The 18,277-nt window shown below is 53.6% G+C and overlaps 4 protein-coding genes across 4 annotated transcripts; 2 read left to right on the top strand and 2 right to left on the bottom strand.

The window, feature by feature from the left end:
* Positions 1-105: 105 nt before the first annotated feature.
* Positions 106-4,099, top strand: NEUTE1DRAFT_70135 (uncharacterized protein; the record flags this gene model as incomplete). Its single annotated transcript, XM_009856751.1, has 2 exons — positions 106-263; positions 339-4,099. The coding sequence occupies 2 exons, from the start codon at positions 147-149 to the stop codon at positions 3,963-3,965; spliced, it is 3,744 nt and encodes a 1,247-aa protein (XP_009855053.1).
* A 345-nt stretch (positions 4,100-4,444) lies between these two features.
* Positions 4,445-7,306, top strand: NEUTE1DRAFT_70133 (uncharacterized protein; the record flags this gene model as incomplete). The annotated part of the gene is made up of 6 exons (XM_009856750.1): positions 4,445-4,501; positions 4,566-4,831; positions 4,988-5,194; positions 5,273-5,371; positions 5,504-6,148; positions 6,321-7,306. The coding sequence occupies 5 exons, from the start codon at positions 4,649-4,651 to the stop codon at positions 6,993-6,995; spliced, it is 1,809 nt and encodes a 602-aa protein (XP_009855052.1).
* NEUTE1DRAFT_104459 (uncharacterized protein) lies at positions 7,165-11,219 on the bottom strand (the record flags this gene model as incomplete). The annotated part of the gene is made up of 4 exons (XM_009856749.1): positions 7,165-8,448; positions 10,564-10,703; positions 10,754-10,839; positions 11,104-11,219. 4 exons carry the CDS (start codon positions 11,217-11,219, stop codon positions 7,165-7,167), a joined length of 1,626 nt encoding a protein of 541 aa, XP_009855051.1.
* Positions 11,220-12,177: 958 nt separating this feature from the next.
* NEUTE1DRAFT_88806 (uncharacterized protein) lies at positions 12,178-15,806 on the bottom strand (the record flags this gene model as incomplete). The annotated part of the gene is made up of 3 exons (XM_009856748.1): positions 12,178-12,634; positions 12,701-13,164; positions 13,210-15,806. The coding sequence occupies 3 exons, from the start codon at positions 15,774-15,776 to the stop codon at positions 12,345-12,347; spliced, it is 3,321 nt and encodes a 1,106-aa protein (XP_009855050.1).
* Positions 15,807-18,277: the final 2,471 nt, after the last annotated feature.

The raw sequence follows: 18,277 nt of genomic DNA, 5'->3' as shown, positions 1-18,277 counted from the left end.
AAGCTAGTAACCGGCTTAGGTACGGTCAGGACTCTTTCATCTGTCATCTCATCATCGCCTATGCCAAACACCACGACGACAGCATCACCACCACCACCATAACAAGTAGTCGACACCGACGACGACGACAACAGCAGCCACCCACCATGGCTCCCAGAAAGAACGCGCAGTCTACCGCTGCCGAAATCTCCCTGGTCCATCTCCAAAACTGCTTCGTCAACCTGCCACCGTCACTGGCCTCCCTTCTCTCCAATGTCAACACGGTAAGACACCCAGTCATAGAGTGGAAGAAGATGACCATCGTACTCTAGCTGACACAAAGCCACCCTCATGGATAGCCCGCCCAGAATGTCATCGTCGAGCTCAACTACCGCGTCCAGTCGACCCCTGACGCCATCGCTTCAGGCGCCCCCGCCTCGGTCAACAAAAACATCTTTGTAGGCTGGACCGGCATGCCCAGCAAGCGCAAGGTCAACCCCATGGTCGGGAGTCACGGCATCGACAGGACACGCTCGACTTCCTCCCGCGACCAGGAAATCCCCCTCGTCGAGATCGACACCACCCTGGCCGGCACCCTGGGCCTCAAGGAAGGACAAAAGGTCATGGCCACAGTACACTTCGACCCGCCCATGGCCACCACCGTCAACATCGAGCCCCTTACACCCGACGACTGGGAGATGATTGAGCTCCACGGCACCTTCCTCGAAGACAACCTCCTATTCCAAGTCCGCGCCATCCCCAACCCCGTCTACGCTCCCGGCGGCGTCCCCTCAATACCCCATCCCCTCACCCTACACTTGTCGCAAACGTCAAAGGCCAACATCAAGGTCATCTCCATCGATCCGCCTCTACCCCCAGACGCCCCATGCGCCAAGATCGCCCCCGACGCCGAGATCATCGTGGCCCCCAAGGTCCGCTCCAAGACACGCAACAGCAAGGATAACAGGAGTGTGGGTGGAAACTCCAAAAAGAGCGGCAAGAGTTCGGCAAGCACAAGCAGGAGAAAGAAGGAGGACAAGAAGCCGCCCGTGTTTATGAGGGGTATCGACCGGAAGCATCTCCAGGAATGGTTCGACGACGAGAAGCCGACCGACGATCTGAGCGTATGGGTTGACCGCGATTTGTTGACAACCGGAGACTTGAAGGGCGCCAAGCACGTATCTGTTACTGTGGTGCGCCCAGCTGGCCTACAACCGACCACCGATGCCCCTGTTCAGCCAGAACAGGTCGATCCGGCTTCGGCACCATCAACCAAAATCGTGGCTCACCTCCGCGGATGGGATGACCCACCTGATGGACAAGTAGCTGCTCTTTCGTCGCCTCTGGCTGCGGCACTGGGAAGCCAGGGTATGGTGGGCGGAGTGGTCAAGCTTGAGGTGGCTTCGTCTCCCTTAGGCAAGAAGAGCGTGGACAAGGACGGTGTTTCGCGTGCTTCGCTCACAAAAATCAACATCTATCCGTTTGCTTCACCCAAGACTGTGGCTTCTGCTGGTTTAAAGTTTGGTGGTCAGTCCAAGGCGGAAAAGGAGGAAGCGGCTAAGCAGGTCAACCACATCTACGGACCTGAAGGCAATGGGTTACTGTCTGGACCTATCACAGATGGTCAAGTGCTGGCGCTCTATGATGGGCTTGACTGCCCCCGTGGCTGGGAGGGCGGTATCATCAAGTTTGAGCCTGCGCCTGTCACTCAGGCATCTGGAAAGAAGCCTTTGAGCTGGGTTATGGGGTCTGACTGGAAGGTTCCTATTTCTGTTCAGGCGCCTATCGGCAAGCCAGCGTGGTTGACAGAGGGCGAAGGTAACTTGGCTCTTGAGACCTCTGACTCGTTGCTTGTGGGCATTGATTCGTTACTTGAAAAGTTGCAGTTGCACTTGACCCATATGTCATCAGTACTTCTTACTGGCGGCCAGGGTTCCGGCAAGACATCTGTGGCACAGTCCGTTGCCCGTACCTTGCGGTCAACCCAGCTATATCACACTACCTACTTCCCGTGCACAAAACTTGTCAATGATGAGAGCCGGATATCCAACATCAAGGAGACTCTTAATCACCTCTTCATGGCAGCGAGCTGGGGCGCCAGACTGGGCGGCAAGGCTGTTGTTGTTCTGGATGATCTCGATAAGCTTTGCCCTTCGGAACAAGAATTGCAAGTCGGAAACGACAATGCCCGGAGCAGGCAAATCAGTGAAGCGATCTGCTCCATGGTCAAGCAATACTGCGGAAGAGACAGCAACGTCGTTTTGCTTGCCACCTGCCAGGGCAAGGACTCACTTCACAACGTCATAGTCGGCGGCCACGTCGCCCGTGAAATCGTTGACCTGAGTGCTCCTGACAAGGAAACCAGACGCCGCATCATGGAAGCCCTTACCAAGAAGGACGCCGTGCCGGCAGAAAAAACCACTGGCGAAATTGCCGACGGAGATCTCGACAGTCGCCCGCCCACCCGCGACGGCAGCACCACCGGTGGCGAAGACGGCGACGGCTGGATGGAAGGCTCTAACCATTTTCCGCCCAAGAAGGCCTCCAAAAAGTCCAGCGGCTTTGTCCTTGACGCCGACCTCGACTTCCTCGACATCGCCGGCCAAACCGACGGCTACATGCCCGGCGATCTCATTCTCCTCATCTCTCGCGCCCGCAACGAAGCCCTCAGCCGGTGCGTAGGTGAAGCTCTCGACAAGGACGTCTCCACCATCCACCTCGCGCGCGCCGATTTTGACGCCGCCATCTCCGGCTTCACACCAGCCTCCCTGCGCAACGTCACCCTCCAAAGCTCATCCACTACCTTTGCCTCCATCGGCGGCCTCCAGGAAACACGACAGATCCTCCTCGAAACCCTCGAATACCCCACCAGATACGCGCCCATCTTCGCCCAGTGTCCTCTGCGCTTACGTTCCGGTCTGCTCCTGTACGGCTACCCAGGCTGCGGCAAGACTCTCCTGGCTTCCGCCGTCGCCGGCGAATGCGGCCTCAACTTCATCTCCGTCAAGGGTCCCGAGATTCTCAACAAATACATCGGTGCCTCGGAGAAATCCGTGCGCGACCTCTTTGAGCGCGCTTCGGCCGCCAAGCCATGCGTTTTGTTTTTCGACGAGTTCGACTCCATCGCTCCCAAGCGTGGCCACGATTCCACGGGCGTTACCGATCGCGTGGTCAACCAGCTTTTGACGCAGATGGACGGTGCCGAAGGATTGTCGGGTGTTTACGTGCTAGCAGCTACTTCGCGACCAGACCTGATTGATCCTGCGCTGTTACGTCCCGGCCGTTTGGACAAGTCTTTACTGTGCGACTTTCCTAACTTGGAGGATAGGCTGGACATCATCAAGGCTCTTACGCACAAGGTGCGCGTGGCAGAGGAAGTCTGGTCCTCGGAAAAAGATCTGCTGGAACTAGGGAAGCGCACAGACGGGTTCACTGGTGCGGATCTGCAGGCGTTGGTGTCGAATGCGCAGTTGGAAGCTATTCATGATGCTCTGGCTGATATGGGCACGGGTATGGTTTCGCATGCTCGTCGGGGCGTGGAGACCAAGTCATCGGGGAGGAACGACTTTGTGCAGTTCCGCTACGGCGACGACGTTGACGGCACTGTGGCAAAGAACACCTCCGCGCCTAGAACCAGAGCCGCAGAGTTGGCGGAGAAAGCGGCCATTAGTGCTAAATTGGAAACACTCAAGATGATGCAGAAGAAGGCGGCTAGACAGGCTGCTGCTTCTAATCAGATGAATGGAACTGATGGAAACAAGGCAGTTAATGGTAAGGCTGGTAGTGGAAAGGAAGATACTGGTCAACAGGTGGTGGTGAATTGGAAACATTTGTACAAGGCGCTGGATGCTACGAGGGCGTCCATCAGTGTGAAGGAGAGGAAGAGGTTGGAGAGGATTTATCATGAGTTTGTGGTGGGCAGGAGCGGGGAGATGAGGGATGGGCAGGCGAGTAATGAGATTGGGGGGAGGAGTAGTTTGATGTAGGGGAGGGATTGAAAGGAGTGGTCAAAAGTCGTATTGGACTTTTGGTTAGAAGAAAGTGTGTAATATATAGATCTAGAATAGCAGTCGAAGATATAAAGTAATAAGGGTTAATTAGTTGAGATGAGTTGAGTTGTGGTTTTTGGTTGCCTGGCTGGCGAGGGGGTGTCCGATAGCCGCCGGTTTGTTTACTTTGGGACTTTGGAAATTCAGGGGCTCACCTCACAACCCCGCAGCCGGCTCTCGGGGACAGCCGTCAGCGGCTATCAGCGTTTGTCAGCATACGTTTCAGTGGATACGACGGACGGCTGACGGCTGCCTAGTAGAGTTGCTCAGCGGCGTCCCAGGTTACTTAGGTCAGTTCCGGAAGGCTACCGTGGCAGCCGGACCACGATCCCCTGTCTGGGCCTATCTGTGACTGCAACGGCTATCAGATGGTTCAGCGCGTGGGGGGGATGCAATGAAACGTTCGACTTACTCAGCCCTAGTTTTAACTTTCTCGCTCTTCTGGATAAAAACATCTTACGAGACTGATATATGTAAGTTACTCACGTCCTTCACCTTCCCTTTCACATAAAAATCTAACTGACATTTTTGGAACAGATCAAGGCCAGTTCGCTGGTTATCACTCACCCACTCACTCACCAACACCGCCACGACGATTACTGGGAGAGTAAATTGTCAAGATGACAGTCAAACCCATCACCACCCCCCTCGGGCACTCCCTCCCTCCTCATACTCCGCACGCCCTCACTGTCCACCTCCCCGGGTGGGACACCTTCATCCGGCTTCGCGATGGTGACCAGGAAATAGGCAAGCAGCTTAGGAGCATGTATCCGCGGTTTTCACCCCTTTCGTGTGTTAAGGAGGTTCGTTTGCCCCTTTTTTCCCCTTTCTTCTTTTGTGCCTCTCTTTTTCGTTCGCCCCCCTCCCCTTGTCCCTCTCTTCCCTGTATCACTCTCTTTCACTTCCCTTTGTCCTTAGGTTCTCAGTATACTTCGGGAAGGTAGCTAACAGGAAAACAGCTCGGCATCAGACTCCTCACCCACCTCTCTTTTGCGTATCCAGAATCAGGCATCTCCCCCACCACCCACGGTTGTCTCCCTTTTACCACCCCCGACGCTTTTTCCCTAGCCGCAGCGCACTGCATTTCGCACCATCGGGCGGATGAACATCGGTATAGTGATAGCGATGTTTCGAAAGTGGTGTTTCGGGTTGTTGAGTTTTGGGGGGTGCCTCTCGTACCTAATTCTGCCGCCGATGTGACTGCGACTGCGAATGGAACCAAGACTGCGACTGCCACGGACAAGGTGAGGCTGTATCTGGTCATCTACCCACTACCCAAAGCAAAAGGGATCATGGGCGTCTGGACCAATCCCGGTATAGGCATTTCTACTCGTCTTGCTGAGGTTCTTTTGCCTTTGGTTCCTTCCTCCTGCTCCTCCGATGGCGATGGTTCCATGTCCTCGCCCGAGGGCGAGGCCGAGCAAGGTGAAGGTGAAGGTGAAGGTGCATGCGGTAGAGGTATGAAGGTGTTGGAGTGGACCGCCACGGGATCAGATTTCATTTCCGGCACTCCCATTAAGGAAGACATACCCGAACCAACATACCTCCCCGAAAGCGACGCACACGAAAAACTACGTGAACGAATCGTGGCTCTCTGTCAGCGTATCCCCCGCGACGTCGAGCTTGCCTCCCGATTAACGACCAAAGACGTGTTCTTGTACACAACAGGTATGGCGGCTGTTTTTCGTCTGCAGGAGGCCTTGTTCAAAGCTGCTGGACGGAGAGGACCGGTGGTGGCGCTGGGAGCGGTGTTTCATTCTACGTTTCATTTGTTTGAGGAACTTGAGGGGACCACTACCACCAAAGGAGAAGAAGAAGAGGTGGAAGGGTTCAAGCACTTTGGGGAATGTGAGGATTCGGAAAAGGTGATGGATCAGTTGGAGGAATATGCAAAGGGGCTGAAGCAAAAGGGAAGGAAGGTGGGGTACGTGTTTGTGGAGTTTCCTAGTAATCCGCTTTTGGTGAGCGTGGATTTGGGGAGGTTGAGGAAGATCGCTGATGATTATGACTTCCCGGTTGTTGTGGACGACACGGTCGGGTCGTTTTGCAATCTCGATGTGTTGCCGGTGGCGGACGTGGTGGTTTCGTCTTTGACGAAGACGTTTAGTGGGTATGCCGATGTAAGTCAATTCCTCTTGCTAGATTACTCCTTTTTGGGTGTTGTCTTTCCTTTGATTTGTTGTTTCCCCATTCCCCTGCTTTGCCATCCCTCTATGTATCTCAACAGGAACCTCTTTCCTCTCCCATCTTCTCGCTTTTCGAAGAATGCATACTAACTACCTATCAACAAAGGTAATGGCCGGCTCAGTCCTCCTCTCCCCCTCTTCGCGCTACTACTCCCTCCTCTCCTCCACCCTCACCACCACGCACCACAACGCCCTCTCCCCACCCGACGCCGCCCACCTCCTGTCCAACTCCTCCTCCTACCTCGCCCGATCCAAAACGCACAACCTCAACGCCCAAAAGCTCGCCTCCCTCCTACACGCTTATTCCACCACCCACCAATCGCCCCGCGTCATCTCCCGCGTTCTCTACCCCTCCATTCCCTCCACCACGTCCTCCACCACAGGCACCGCTTACTACCAGCAATACATGCGCTCCGGTACCGCCCCTGCGCCCACTGGCCCGCCCTACGACGAAATGGAGGGCAACGACTCCTTCACCCCCGGCTTCGGATGTTTGCTGTCCATCGATTTTCCCTCAAAGAGAGTGGCAAAGGCGTTTTACGACCATTTGCATGTCCACCAAGGTCCCCATCTTGGCGCGCATCTGACAATCACCTTGCCTTTCAACGATTTGCTGTGGGGTGCGGAGGAGAGAGAGAGAAAGTATCATGCGGGGTATGGAGCGGTGCCGGAGCAGGTCAGGGTGAGTGTTGGGTTGGAGGAGTGGGAAGAGCTGAGAGAGGTGTTTGAGGAGGCTTTGAAGTATGCTGAGGAGGAGGCTGTGAAGGAGGCTGCCTGCTGAGGAGGAGGGAAAGGCGTAAGGAAGGGGGGAGGAAGGAGTAAGAAGGGGTAAGGGTGGTAGATCCTCCACGCTCAACGCCAGACATTGGCTGTATGAAGCTCAACTCAACTCTTTGACAACAGATAATCCATACATCAAACCACATCCTAAAATCTACGAGTACACAACTCTACTCATCCTCAGACGGCCTGCCCTTCATGACCTTGGCCATATCCTCATTTACCATACTAAACGCACCGCTTCGTTCCCAAATCGGCGGCAATTCAAGCAACGAATCACCGCTGAAACTCCTCTGCACCGCCGACCCACAAAAATTCTCCAGCAGCATATTATTCTCCCGAGAAAACCGTGACTTAAACCGCTCCCTTCGCTCCCGTCTAGCTTGTTTCCGAGCCTTTGTCTTCTGTGACACAGACCCACAGACGGAAGAGGGACGCAGCAGCAGCGCTTCGGCCTCGATTCTTTCAATAACCTTTACGAGCGCCTCATGATGCAACGCGTCGAGGATCCCGTCTCTTCGCCACGGCGGCCTATCCCGCTGGTAAAACACGGCGTCCGCTTTCCGCCACCATCCCGCTATTTCGTCTGCCAGCGTATGGGCTAGCACGCTGCAGCGCGGTAGCCACTGCAGCTTGAGTTCGCACCCGCGCTCGAAAAGGAAGTGCGATTGCCAGACGATGGCGCGCACAAGCGGCATTGTGAGTGCGTCGGTTGTGGTTATGGCGAATTCTCCGTCTGGATGGGGACGTCTAGACAGCCGATTCATGGCAGTCTTGCTATCGGAGAAGATGGTGACGGAGGCGGAAAGGGGGTGATGTCTCTTGAGTAAACTGATGACGGTTTCCATGCCTTGCGAGATAGCGGCCAGCTCGGCGTGGAGACTGGACAGGACGCGATGGGAGTGCCAGGAACGGATGTTGAAGTCTTTTGTACTCAAATTATCTTCCACTTGGGTCCCTTCGGTGAAGTAGTCATTGGCGTGGTTACCATGATCAAACTCCGCGGGCCCCTTTCCATGATACGGGTTCCGAAAGACGACGCCGTACCCGCCATGACCAAATCGCCGGTGTTCCGGCGCTCCCCTGTTTTCGTGGTGTGGTTTGTAGGACCCGTCGACGAACAGGTTGAACTGTGGCTTACCGTCTACCATCAACTCGGCTCCTTGCGCTTCGCTGGCTAGCCGAGTGGCTAGCCCCTGACTTTTTCTCGGGTAAATGAATTCGCCTTTGAAGGCGCGGGTTTCGTTCTGCCACAGAGGGATCCGGAGGTCGCCGCTGGGCTCGGGAGATCCATCCGCTCGCGGGCGGGCTGTCGTCGCGGGGAGGTCGGCGGGCGCCTGGTAGGGAGGCAAGAAAGGATTGAAAGGGGTTGGGGGAAGGGGGTGACAATGCATCGGGGGCTGCTCTGTCTGTCTCGTGCTTGCGATGTCATTTTGCGAGGTGTCTGCCGCAAGCTCAAAGGCATATTCTAGAGCTCCGAAGCCCTCGACGTCAACCTTCAACCGCTTCGGGAGTCTCTCGGTCATCTTGTATGCCGGGATGAACACAAGGCACAAAAGGCAAGACTGAGGAAACCGAACTGAATGTTAGCGGACGAAAGAAGGCAGTGAAACAGGGATGGATGGGAGCAAGAAAGATTTCCCTGCGAGTTCTTTCCAGCCTACCCCTCTTCCTGGAGCAAATACGGGAAGAAATCAAGCTCACCTTGGTAAAACAACGCGATACTTCAGTGATTATCGACGTAGTACGCAAACAGCAATGGCGACTAGAGAAGCGATGGAAAAGGAGACTGGACGACAAGTTTTGGTGAGATCAGTGTAGCAGAACGACAAGCTCGGGGAGATCGCAAGAAAGATAAAGTCGACGCGTGACAGTCAGCCAGCTAGACGCGCAAAGGAAACCACAAAAGGTAAGGCAAAAACTGCGGTAAGAAAATTTCACACGGGAGGGAGGGGGTTGCTAGGAGGGACGTGAGATGGAACGGACGGCTTGCTGCCTGGTGCGAACCCAAAACTTGAGAGCCAAAAGAGTCAAACGAGCACTACTTGAGACAAGATCTCACGATAGTTGGGATGTATCAGTTGAGCAACTCGAATCTGTCGCTAGGGATCATATCACCACCAACAACCGATTTTATATGGCCTACAACGGGGCGGATAACATGAAAAATAGCTAAGATGGGCAAAGGGAAGCATTGTTCACCGCCCGGGTGAGCAATGTAAAATTAAGCGAAGTGTGATAGATGATAGCTACTACTACCTACACATAAGGAAGAATAAGATATCTGAAACGACAATGAGAAGAGGCATGAAGGTACCTAATATCACTACTAGCTTTGGACTTAGTTATGATCAGGAGATAGAATCAGACCAGACCATCAGCCGTTCAACTTTCCAGTCAACCAATTGTAATAACCTCCGACATATCGTGTTCACCTTCAACGAGTCAGCAGCGTATCTCTAGCAGGCAGGCACGAAGCCACCCAGCACCCACCACCTCCTCCCACTTCCATACAAGACCAGCCTCAGCACCCAACGGTAAGGCGTACCTTCCATCTAAACGCCCACCTACCTACATTCCTTCATAAGGGTCCCTCTCCCCACCCCCTTCTGTCACCCCCAGCTGAGCACAACATGGTCCTGTGGTGTAGCAGTAGCACATGCACGATTAGGCGGAGCTTAAGCGTGGCAAGGCAAGGCAGTAAGACTGAAAGGCAGGTTCCGGTTCGACTCCGGGCTGTGGCCATTCTCAGCATCTTTTTTTTGGTATTTTTGTCAATTTTTCAAGCATACGATCAATGCATCATCCATCTACAATACATCACAGTCCACATTACAAGTTTACTTACTTTATTTAGAGTTATGTGTGCTCTCATGTTCACATGAACCGATGATAATGTCAATAACAGCTGTGATGAGGATCGCGGAGTGACTTGGTTTCCAGCCGTCCACTCCTGACCTTACGTAGATTTGGTTTGGGTAGGGACTTATACACCGATGTTGGTGTGTTTGCTACGAGTTATGGAGCCTAGAATTGTCCTTCAAGCTGAAACATTTCAAGAATGAAACAAAACATTATAGGCTGCTATATCCGTGTATCACCGCTGGGTGATAGAGACCTGCCGTTACGGCGTTGAGCTTTTGACGGTTTGATTACCTAGAGATAAGGTGGGAGTTGTCACATTCCTTTGTCACCTACTGCTCACTCGATCATGCGACCAAGCGGCTCCGGTGAATTGTTCCGGAAGTGCGTGTTGGATGCGTTGGCCATACGGCAGTAGGCCAAGATTTGTCCGCAAGAGGGCAAGCAGCGCTCCCATTCCCCATGTTCGCCCTCCAGGTTGTAAAGACGAAGACACTTCGCGCCCGGCGAGCTTCATCTTTTTTTGATAACAGGCAGCTCAGCATAAAACGCTTTATTGCCTCTGTATGTGGCTTTTGCATTTGCCGCAGAAGGCGGAGAACTCGCGCTCGACCTCTTCGAGGAGTTCTTGGGCATCGCCTCCGTACCGGCGTGCCAACACGACCAGATCAGCGTGGGGAATCTTTCCAGGAATGTGACGGAGAAACCGGGGAATCAGAAAAGAGAATTTCATCACGCTCATTTGGTACCGTCTTTTGACGAGCTACAGAGGGAGTGGAGAGAACAGTGTCTGTCTTTTTGACGCTTTCGATGGATATATCGAGAGTACAAAAGGCGTTCTGGACGGCTTCCCGGTGCGTCAATGGGGAGTGTCGCTTGCTGGCTCTCGGAACCAACAGTCTGGGTGCCTGGTATCATCCTCGAGCTTGGGACACTTTTCTTGATGATCGCGGATGTCGGCCGAAAAGCTCAGCCTCGAGGGTCTTTTTTTGGGTGGCTATGCTGGGGATCTGGTGCTTGTATGGGCTGGAGGTCTAAACGGAAGGATACAACCACCGTCAGCATTATGATCCGGGCAAGAGAGCTAAACTTGGAGAGAGCGAACGTTGTGGCTCCCACAGCGTCTTACTACCTATAGTTTCGATCGCGGGCAAAGATATCGATATACCCCTTCAGCGCGCGCGAATTGCTTGACGCGCGGACAAGCGATCTGACAGGCGAAGAGAAGCAAATGTTGTGGAATAGACGAGCAACAATGGTAACGGAAGCGCAAGTCAGGAGTCGAGAGATAAGGCGAGGCGCGACTGAGAAGAGAGAGGGGGACAAAGGAGGGGAGCAGGAGAAAGATACGACCGACCGCCATGACTACACAGAGATACAGCTGGGAATCTTGGGCCACGTCATTAACGAAGAAAATATATATAAAAGGAAGGAGTGAGGTAAGTGATCTGCCTGTGTTGGGGTGACGACAGCATGGAGTAAGCTAGCTCTCAGTTGGAAGGTACACCCGCTCGAGACCTCTCACCACTACAGTATCCACCAAACATCACAACGCGGAGTCACAGTCTTCAAGCATCTCTCCATCTTTGTAGTCAACACCACGAGGGAAAAAAATCATGAAGCACACCACAAGCCCAGTGACAGTACAAAGGAAAACAGATAGATTATCTCTCGCAAGGAACTGGAAAGTGGCATGGGCAAAAAACGGAAGGGTGAAAAAAGAATATAAAAATAATTGCCGATAAACTCAATCGCCACCTCTCGGGGTCGAACCTGAGGCCTGCCGTCCCGCCCTATTTCCGGCCTTACCTGAGCTTAGGAGCAGACGTCAAAGGCTGTGCTACCACTACACCACGGGACCACTGAGTTTACCAGTTAGCGGGGGTTGTCCGAAACAGGTACGGAAGGGGTGCTTATATAGAGCTACTTGTGGCAGGCCAAGCAGAGGTAAGTATATCACCAACAAGGTGAACAGAAAAGGACAATGTAATAATGTCGATAACAACAAGAAGAGGAGTACCTCGAGATAACGAGATTAAGGCTGAGTAGAATCTCGGTATCAAACTCTTGGCGCGAAGATGGTGAAGGTGGGGATAAGCGGCTACTATGATCTGCCGGACAGGTACGATACTGAAGGCGTTTTGCATACAAAGGGAGACGGCAGTTGACGTAGCCTTCAATGAGTCTAGGATGAAAATCATACCATCTGACGCGAAAGAGTTATCGAAGAGTGACCGAGGAGGGTCCGGGCTGAAGTTTGGCTCTTGTTGCTCGGCAGGTGAAGACTCATGCAACCGGTGCTTTCAGGAATGTTTTGCTTATTCGGAAGTCCATGTGCTTCCTCTTCAGTTTATATTTGTATGTTCCGGTCGTTGTACTACTGTATACTATGGTCCTTTATACCTGTCTCTACCAGCATCGTTCATGTTCTAACCTATAAGTCCACACCACATCCGACTCAACCCAGATACAAGTCTACACCTTATAACTACAACTGCTCAACCAACCCCACCAACTGCTCCAACTTCTCCTCTTGATCACCAGGGGCACTTCCCCCATACAACACACCCCCTACCAACGCCATCGCCCCCTTGACCCTCTTGGCCCTCACCTCCTCCTCCAACTCCCTCGATTTCCTCGCAGCAACCTCCAACACCTTCCTCGGTATCCTCGCCAGTCTCGCAACATTTAATCCATACGACCTATGCGCCACGCCCGGCGCCAAATCATACAAAAACGTAATCTCCTCATCCTCATCTTTATCCGCCCCTGCACCTTCTTGCACATCCCCATCCCCATCAACCTCCATCGCATCATCATCCATCGATATCTTAGACTTATTACTCGCAAACCGCATATGCACACACTCCACTCCCCTTTTTTTCTCCTCTCCCTCTCCTACAGTCAAACCCTCCGCCACCCCCGCCAAATCCTGATAATGCGTAACGAACAGCATCAAGCACCCCACGTCCCTAACCACATACTCCAACACCGCACCAGCGATCGCCCGTCCATCATGCGTGGACGTGCCGCGGCCTAGCTCGTCAAGCACCACCAAGCTGCGCGGCGTGGCTTGGCGCAGAATGGCAGCCGTCTCGGAGACTTCGACCATGAATGTCGATTCGCCTTTAAACAAATTATCGCGGGCGCCCATGCGGGTGAAGATGGCGTCGGAGAGGGTCAGGGCCATGGAAGTGGCGGGCACGAAGGAGCCGATTTGGGCGAGTAAGACCAAAAGCGCGACGGCGCGGGTGTAGGAGGATTTGCCGCCCATGTTGGGGCCGGTGATTAGTTGGGCTAGGGCTGGCCTTCCTGAGAGACTGGTAGGGTCAGGGGAAGAGGGGGACGAAGACAAAGTGCCGAGGGACATGGTAAATGGGATGTAACCATTTGGTAGCAGGTGTTCGGCTATGGGATGTCTGCCTTCGGTGATGGATAGGAAAGAAGGATGGGAAGAGGGTAGGAAAGTGGGTTTGGTGTAGCCTGGTAATGCAGCGACTGTGCTTAGTGACAAGAGACAGTCCAAAGTGGATAATGAGGAAACGGCGTCGCGGAGCGGTTGGTATTCCCCTGCTATTTGCGCCAGTAGGTCGGAAAAGGCTTGGTCGCAGGCTGAAGCTAGGGATTCCTTGTGTTGATCTCTTTCGGCTATCAACCTTAGCACTGTAGGCGTGTGAAACCGCGAGACTTTCTTGGTTCCGGAGATCTTGGCCCACGAAGCTGGGACGCGCTTGAGGTCCGTATTGGCTACTTCGATCAGGTACTCGATGCCCGCCACGGTTACGTAGTTGACGGGAACTTTCTTGCCCAGGTCCTTGGCGGCTTCGGAGCGGTGTTCGTCGAGGTCTTGTTCCACAGCTGCGATGCCGAGTTTATGTTCGGAAATGTCCTCGGTCTCGTGCTGTTCGAGGAAGAAGGCATACTTGTCGTCTTTGCGGGCGGCTTCGGCGTTGATTTTGGAGAGGTGGGCAGTGACCATGGGGCTGATGGAAGGCAGGGTCATGATGGCGGATGTGAGCAAAGGGGAGGAGAAGCCCGTGTCGGCAGGAGATTTGACGCGGGCGTATTCGAAGGAGATCTTTTGGAGGGTTTGCAACGTCGAGAGGAGTTCGGGGCGGGTGCATTTGCCGTAGTAGATCCTGATCAAACTGCGCTCGAGGTCGGCCTTGATGGACTTGAGCATGTTGATTAGTTTGTCGACATTGGCTGTGGACTGATTGTTTAGCAATTCTTCGACCGCCGAGACGCGCTCTTCTAGGTGTTGCTGGTCGAGGAGAGGGCGGCCAATCCATTTGCGGAGAAGACGCTGGCCGAAGCGGGTATGGGTTTTGTCCAGGGCCCAAAGCAGAGAGCCCTTCTCGGAGTGGTCGGTGGCGTTACGGTAGACTTCGAGAGACTCGAGGGTGGTGCCGTTGATGAGCATGTGTTGGCGTGTGCTGAATGATTGAAAATACTTGGTCAAGTCAAAGATGTGTTGCAGGCCGTACTCGGTCAGGTGGGTGATCATGGCCGAGAGACAAATCATGACGGCTTCTGGAAGCTTGAGCACCTTGTTGAGCAAAGCTGCTGAGCGTTCATCGCTGTCCTTGGCCTTGCCGGCGTAGAAATCGGTAACGTGCGAGTAGGCCTCGGCTGCCATGGTCTTGCTCTTGGGAACCCTTTCGACACGACTCTTGTCACCAAAGACATTGGTGCTGCTGCCGGAAAGGTGTTGGATGAGTTTATCAGTGGCTTTGCTGAGGTCGCCGACGATGAGAAACTCGCAGGGAGAAATATGAAGCAGTCGGGTCTCGATCTCCCGCCGCATGAAGCCGTCCTCGAACTCGTCGTAGATGATGTCTCCTGTAGCGGGTTGGACGGCAATGATACCGACATTGACCTTTTCGTCAGTCCCCATGCCCTTGGCCGGGGTTTCCGTCAGACAAAGCAGGTAACCACCAGAGGAAGCACCCGTGGTCTCGCCTGGCTGGTCCAGCTCGCCCGTCTCATCGATATAGGTGCCCTTGGTATAGACATTGGTGAGCTTCCGGACAAAGGGGGCGTTGCGGTTATCGCCAGCCTTTTTCAAGGCGGCCGTCTCGATCTGCCGAACTACTCCGACCTTGTACCCGGCAGCAACAAGACGCTTAGCATGGACAGGCAGACGGTGGACGGGTATGCTGGCGGACGCAAAACGGTCGAGGTGGGCTTCGGAAGGGTGTTCGTCGTATCGGAACTTGCCCGGTATACACACGATGCTCAGTTCTCTGGCCGCGATGCGGGCGTCTTCGCCAAAGAAGCGGAACTTGTACCCGACCTCGACGATCAAGAGTGTATCCATGTGTTTCCGTTTGATTTCGAGGAACTGCAGCTCCATGGGAGTGAGTTTGCCCGTTTTGGCGCCCTTCTTTTTGGCCGTGGTCTTGGGTGCTGGTTCCTCTTCGTCATCTTCGCCCTCCTCGCCTTCGCCCTCAACGGCAGCGGACTCGGTGTCTCGTTGCCTGTAGCTGAACATGCTGTCGGGGTGACCAAGCTTCTTGACAAACTTTCGGTGGAGTTCTTCCTTCTTTTTGCGTTCGGCGGCATCTTCTTGCTTCTCTCCCTCATCTTGGGAGGGCCGGCTCGAGTCAAGAGCGTACCGTTCTGTTCGGGAGGAGGCAGACAGCTTTAGGGAGGCGACAGCGTCTTCGGTGTCTGTTGTTGCTGATGGGCCATTCGACCTGCGCCGTTTTGCATTTCTGGGAGCCTCATCTTCGCTGTCGTCGGTTTGGGGTTCGGGTCGTTTCCTCGAGGATGTCGACTTGGATGATTTGGACTCGGCTGGTGGCGGCTTCTTGGAGGCGTTTTGGCTGAGGTTGACCAAGGGACTGGTGTTTCGTGGGGTGAAGAAGCTCGAGATGGAGGCTTGTTTCTTGTCGGGGGGTCGTGATGGGCCAGCCATTTTTTGTGAATTGGTGGTTGAATCAGTGTCACCCCAAGTCCATATCTCGGTGGTCAAATCAATATCAGATGGACGCGGTCATCATCGACGCGCATTTGTCGCAGTGGACGCGGCCGAGAGTGGGGCTCCATTACAGTGGCTGCAGCGTCTTCACATGATTTCCTAGACAGTGACATGCTGGACCCTAACCCTGGGACAGTAGCCATAACAAGAGAAGAGATGTCTCAGTTGTCCATCAACAGCATCACTGACTCCCTTATTTCCACCAGCAACACTTTCCATAGCATAACATGATCACAGTAAACAATCCATGATTTTCACGATTTGACACATTTCTCGTTGACTCCATGTGCCCCAGAATATGCCACATTCGCGATCATGTGACAGACACCGCAAACCAACCAAGCGAGTAGGTGGTCTGTGCGCCCTCTTCCCTTGTCCCTCTTTCGGAATCCCTCCCGAAATGCCGACTCTCTCCAATCTTCTCCCCAGATTTCATTCCCCGTCTGCCACTTTTTCCTTCTCCAGACTCTCTTCCCCATAATTCGCCTTCTCCCCATACCATTTCCCCGCCTTTCCCCAAGGTTGATCCGATTGGGGTTCCATTTTGAAGGAAAAGTATCTTTTTTCACTGTGTCAAATGCTGTCTTGAAGAGTCCTTCATTCCGAGTCAATACATCGATATCGACTCACCCTCTTCTCCCAGAGGTCCGCGTCCTTGGGTCCAGATACAGACTCTCATTTGTCTGGCAATTATGTCCAGTGTGGCCTCACACACTTGCCTCCATTGTCTCAAGGTCTGACAACATGACAGCCTATCAACTATTGGTCTCGCTTGTTAGCCGGGGTTTGTTTACTTGATCTTTACCGTACGGTTCATCCTGTTTATTTTTCTGTCTACAGTGGAGTCGGACACCGCGAGTGTCAGAGACCATGATACCATAATGCCATCATCCATCGCCAACGTTCACTGCCGATGAGGTGGGGAAGCTACAGTGGATAGCCGCGTGTTTTGTGTGTTTATCCACGATCCACTCGGTCTTGTTCCCTCGGCCGGAAAGAGTTCCAGTTCAATGTCCATTGCCGTTCATCCATCACCAAATACACATTCCACATGGCAACCATGGTGTATATCGAATCTAATGGGTTCCAGAAGCACATGTGTTTGAAACACTCGTGGAGTCCAGACTCCATCATCGTCAAAATCATTGTCAGAAAAATAACCAAAAATTGTCGGTCCTCGTCCCGAATCTGCGAGCATTGAAAACTAACGATGCCGCGGCTGGGCATCAGACGAAAAAAAAGCCAAGACCAACATCGTTCACCTCCAAAAGGCAAAAGCATCGCCCATTCGTCAACATCCCTCGCCATCAACGGCCAAGGGGCATTTCAGGCTAAATGTATGCCAAGACGGATAATCTTCCCTTGCTCCCACCCTCCCTTCGAGACAGAGGTACATCGCGCACTGTCCTCGTCTCATCCGATTTTCTGGGGTATTGCTGGCTGGCAGCGCTTGGGGAGAGCTGGGGAAGCTGGGGAAAGAAAACCTGGGGAGCTGGGAAATTGGGGTGAGAGCCCGAAGAAGCAAACATGCTTGTCTTGATACGGTCAAGACTCGGATCTCGTGATCACCAGATGAAGGCTAACACTGTCTCAAAAACAGTGTTTGGTAGCCTACCGGTAGCTGCCTCTCGCCGGCGGCCTTCTGTGGCGCTTCTTGGGCCGGGTTTGCGGAAAATCCTTCCTGTCTACCTGTCAGGCTCGCCTGCTCACATGTCGGTTGACTTCCCTTCTGAACCACACGCAGTAAACTACTTCCCAAGTGAAATGTGGTGGCGTCGTTCAGGATTTCCCAACAAGTCACAAAGTCACGATGAGCTGGGCGTGCATACCATGCGGCTCTCTTGCCGAGAATCGAGAAATCCGAATCATGGTTAACCTATTGGATACACCATCTTCGCCGTTGCCGCCATCTCGACCAACATCCACGGTGATGCCATCTGATAATCAACTGGACCCTGTGTACGCTGGAAGGGCCGACGACGCTGGCCCTTTGAGATCCAGAATCACAGATCTCCGGTTGTACCACACCTCGACGCCGTCACAAGCCGTGTGTGATTCCCGCTGTAGCCCACTGTAGGCCTGCTATCGTGAAGCGTCTAGCGTCGAGTAGTGTACATAGCTACTTTCCGCACCGCACTACATATGCAGTAGCATGACCTGTCAAGCGGATCAGCATGCTCAATCTACGCAGTACATCCTGTCCCGACGTGGGTCGTCCTAGATCCTATAAGCAAGGAACATCCCAGAATCTTACATTCTGCCTGATATTGGAAAAAGAGCTAAAGCATAGCAACACGCGCCGCCGCGGGAAGCACTTAGTCCATGTCCATGTCTGTTATCGACGGACGCGGATGCGGTTGGTTGAGCAAGCGAGCAGGCGAGGCACGAAACCTCCAAACCGGGCGGGCAAAAACCCAGCAACATTGGACCCGTTCGAC

This window comes from Neurospora tetrasperma (genome assembly GCF_000213175.1).
Source record: "Neurospora tetrasperma FGSC 2508 unplaced genomic scaffold NEUTE1scaffold_81, whole genome shotgun sequence".
In the NCBI taxonomy this organism is placed as follows: domain Eukaryota; kingdom Fungi; phylum Ascomycota; class Sordariomycetes; order Sordariales; family Sordariaceae; genus Neurospora; species Neurospora tetrasperma.
The sequence above is the reverse complement of the archived record's forward strand: the minus strand, read 5'-3'. Positions and strand labels throughout refer to the sequence as shown.